The 3,314-nt window shown below is 35.9% G+C and overlaps 1 protein-coding gene across 1 annotated transcript; it reads right to left on the reverse strand.

The window, feature by feature from the left end:
• Positions 1 to 445: 445 nt before the first annotated feature.
• On the reverse strand, positions 446 to 1,129 carry LOC142620557 (uncharacterized). The gene has a single exon (XM_075793915.1). The coding sequence runs from the start codon at positions 1,127 to 1,129 to the stop codon at positions 446 to 448; it is 684 nt and encodes a 227-aa protein (XP_075650030.1).
• Between the last annotated feature and the right edge of the window lie 2,185 nt (positions 1,130 to 3,314).

The raw sequence follows: 3,314 nt of genomic DNA on the forward strand, positions 1-3,314 counted from the left end.
TTCTAAGAATCGATTTACATGCTTAACTTTCAACATGGAATAGGAGGCTGCCTCTACCCACTTGGTGAAATAGTCGATTGCCACTAAAATGTACTCTTGCCCGTTTAAAGCCTTAGGAGTTATCCTTCCAATCACGTTTATGCCCCGAATTGAGAATGTCCATGGAGAAGTCATGCTATACAACTCACTAGGTGGAACACAGTTTAAGTTGGCGTGTCTAACAATCATGGCAGCCTTTCACATAGTCCACACAATTAGTCTCCATCGTATTCCAGTAGTACCTTATCCTTAAGATCTTCTTGGCTAACATTCTCTCATTCATATGAGGGCTACAAACCCCTTGATGAACTTCTTCAATTTCCCTCTCCGCTTCTTTTCTCTTTAAGCCATGAAGGTTTACACCATTATAGGACCTTCTATAAAGTTATCCTCCACATTGGATGTATTAGGTTGCCATCATCCTAATGGAACGACGCTCTCTCTTATTGGCACCATCCGGATATGCCCTTAGTTCCAAGAACTTTATGATGTCATAATACCACGAAACTTCCTCTTTCTCTATGGCTACTACTGAAGCTTCGGTCTTCCTCTTGTGTACTTCCTCATAACTTTGTTCAATCTCTAAGGGCTGTGTCCATACTCCCTTGGGTATTTCAACCATGGAGGCTAAAGTAGTTAAGGCATCCTTAAATTGATTTTGAGCTTTAAGGATGATTGTGTACTCAATCTTGTCAAAGGTCTTGGTCAAGTCCTCCAAGTATTGTTGATAAGGCTTCAAATGTTCTTCCTTCACTTTCCACAACTTTTGCGCTTGGGCTATAACCAAAGTTGAATCCCCAAAGACTTCGACATCTCTTACTCCCAATTCTCGAAGAGCTTCCATTCTGACAATGCAAGCCTCATATTCAGACATGTTGTTAGTTACTTCAAAGTTCAATTTGATTGCCAAAGGTATGTGAGACCCTTCAGGAGTGACTAAGAGTATTCCTATCCCATTCCCATATTGGTTTACAGCTTCATCAAAGTACATCTTCCATGTCCCTAACTCAGCATCCAAAATTTCTTCATCTAGAAAATCCTCTTTACCATATTCCCCCCCTATGGGATTCTCTATACAAAAATCTGACATGACGTTTCCTTTGATAGTTTTTTTTTTTTGCCACATACTTCAAATCAAATTCTGCCAACCAGATCAACCATCTTGGCAATCTTCCACTCAAAACGGGTTTCTTAAAGAGGTACTTCAATGGATCTATTCTTGCCACCACCCATATTTGAAAGGGTAAAACGATATGTCTCAATTTCTGTACGGCCCAAACAAGTGCGAAGCATGACTTTTCTATGGGAGTGTACCTAGTCTCATAATCATGGAATCTCTTGCTCAAGTAATATATGGCTCTTTCATTCATCTCATCATCTTCTTGTGCAAGTATACTTCCAACCATATGACCTATGATGAAAAGGTATAGGAGTAAGGGTTTTCCATGTTGTGGAGGCACTAGGCTAGGTGGTTGGAGGAGATATTCTTTGATAAGTTCAAAGGATTTTTGGCACTCGCCGTTCCATGTGTGTGGTTCATTCTTCCTTAGGATTTTAAAGATGGGCTCACAAGTGAAAGTGAGCTTGGCAATGAATCGACTAATGTATTGTAATCGACCTAAGAAACCCCTTATCTCTTTCTCACTTTTGGGTGGAGGCATCTCCAATATAGCTTTAATCTTGGATGGGTCAACTTCTATCCCTTTATCACTTACTAGGAACCCTAACAACTTTCTAGCGGTTACTCCAAAGGCACACTTTTAGGGTTTAGGGTTTCTTTAATCCTCTCGAAGAACTTCCTCAAGTTTGTGGTGTGGCTTCCTCTATCCTTGGATTTTACTATCATATCATCAACATACACCTCTACCTCATTATGCATCATATCATGTAGCAAGCATGGTTCTCAGACCCGGACTTGACCGTACTGTTCGACCCAATTAACTGTGAACCTCTGATTATTTCAGTTCTATTAGAACTAAGAACCTTTCAATGCAAAAAAAACATGAAACCACTCGAACCGCAGCCGAACCGTACTGTTCTATGAACCATGGCTAGTTTTTGCGGTTCGCACGATTTTCTTTTTTCAGATCTGAAACTCATTTGTAAGGAAAGAAAACTGAGAAGAAGGAGAAAAGGAAGAAGACGACGACGAAGTAGGGGTGGCGCCGTGAATCAACTGCTTCTTCTTATTCTACTTCTTTTACTTTCTTTCTTTTTTTCTTCTTCTCTATCCGTCTCCCTCTCTTCTTCTTCTTCTTTTAAATTTGTTATGTATGTGGTTTGGTATCTCACTTTCTCTTTCTTTGTTTTGTATTTGTTTTTGAAGTTTCCTAAGCTCTCCACGTGACTACAGTACACTAACACTAGCTACCTAGCATTGGAAATATTGAAAGCTTTTAATTTTTGAATAAAAGATGAGCTCTCCACGTGTGAAAGCTCTCCATTACTTCTTTTCAGCTTTGGCCTATAAGCCCAACATGATGTGACATAATGTACGTGTATTGCCATATTGCCACAGTATTGCAGCAAATTTATATTTAGAACAATGTTAATATTACAACATTTTTAACAATTTTTGTCATAAGTTATGAGTGATAAAAATATAAACTCATATACTTCCACAATTTTTTTTACTGCTTATAACTTATCATATAACGAGTTGTAGCAAAAGTTGTGTGAAATATTATAATACTAGTATTGCTATAGTATTTAAAGTTTTTTTTGGAAATAGATATACTTATACTTATAATTATAAATTATTAAATTATTATTTTAATTTTCAAATTATTAGATAATTTAAATATTTTATTTTATTTGAGGTAAGTGTCCTTCTCATTCTTATATTATAATAATAATTATATTACTATTATTATCATTATTATTACTATTATCACAAGTTTTACTAATTAACATGTAAATAAATAAAGATATACTCTATTTATATTTGCTTAGGATTTGACATTTTTTATTTATCTTGTAATAGTTATGATATAAAAAATATTTGAAAGATAGATCTCTATATTGAATTAGACTATTTTAGTTAATTTTTCTATTTTTATTAATTTAATGTTTTTATTTATATTTAAAATAATTCTTAAATTAATTATGACGTCATCACGGTTCGACCTCGGTCCAACCTCGATTCGACCTCAAAAACCTTGAACCTCTTCCTTTTACGATTCAATGAACGGCCTGAGTTTGAAAACCATGGTAGTAAGGCTATAGCCATCCTTTGGTAACTTGCCCCAGCATTCTTGAGGCTAAATGGCATTATC

The sequence above is a fragment of the Castanea sativa genome, chromosome 12 (genome assembly GCF_040712315.1).
Source record: "Castanea sativa cultivar Marrone di Chiusa Pesio chromosome 12, ASM4071231v1".
Classification (NCBI taxonomy): Eukaryota; Viridiplantae; Streptophyta; class Magnoliopsida; order Fagales; family Fagaceae; genus Castanea; species Castanea sativa.

Excerpts from the sequence above, each read along its gene's own strand:
- LOC142620557 (XM_075793915.1), bottom strand. The coding sequence starts at position 1,129 with ATGTCAGATTTTTGTATAGAGAATCCCATAGGGGGGGAATATGGTAAA.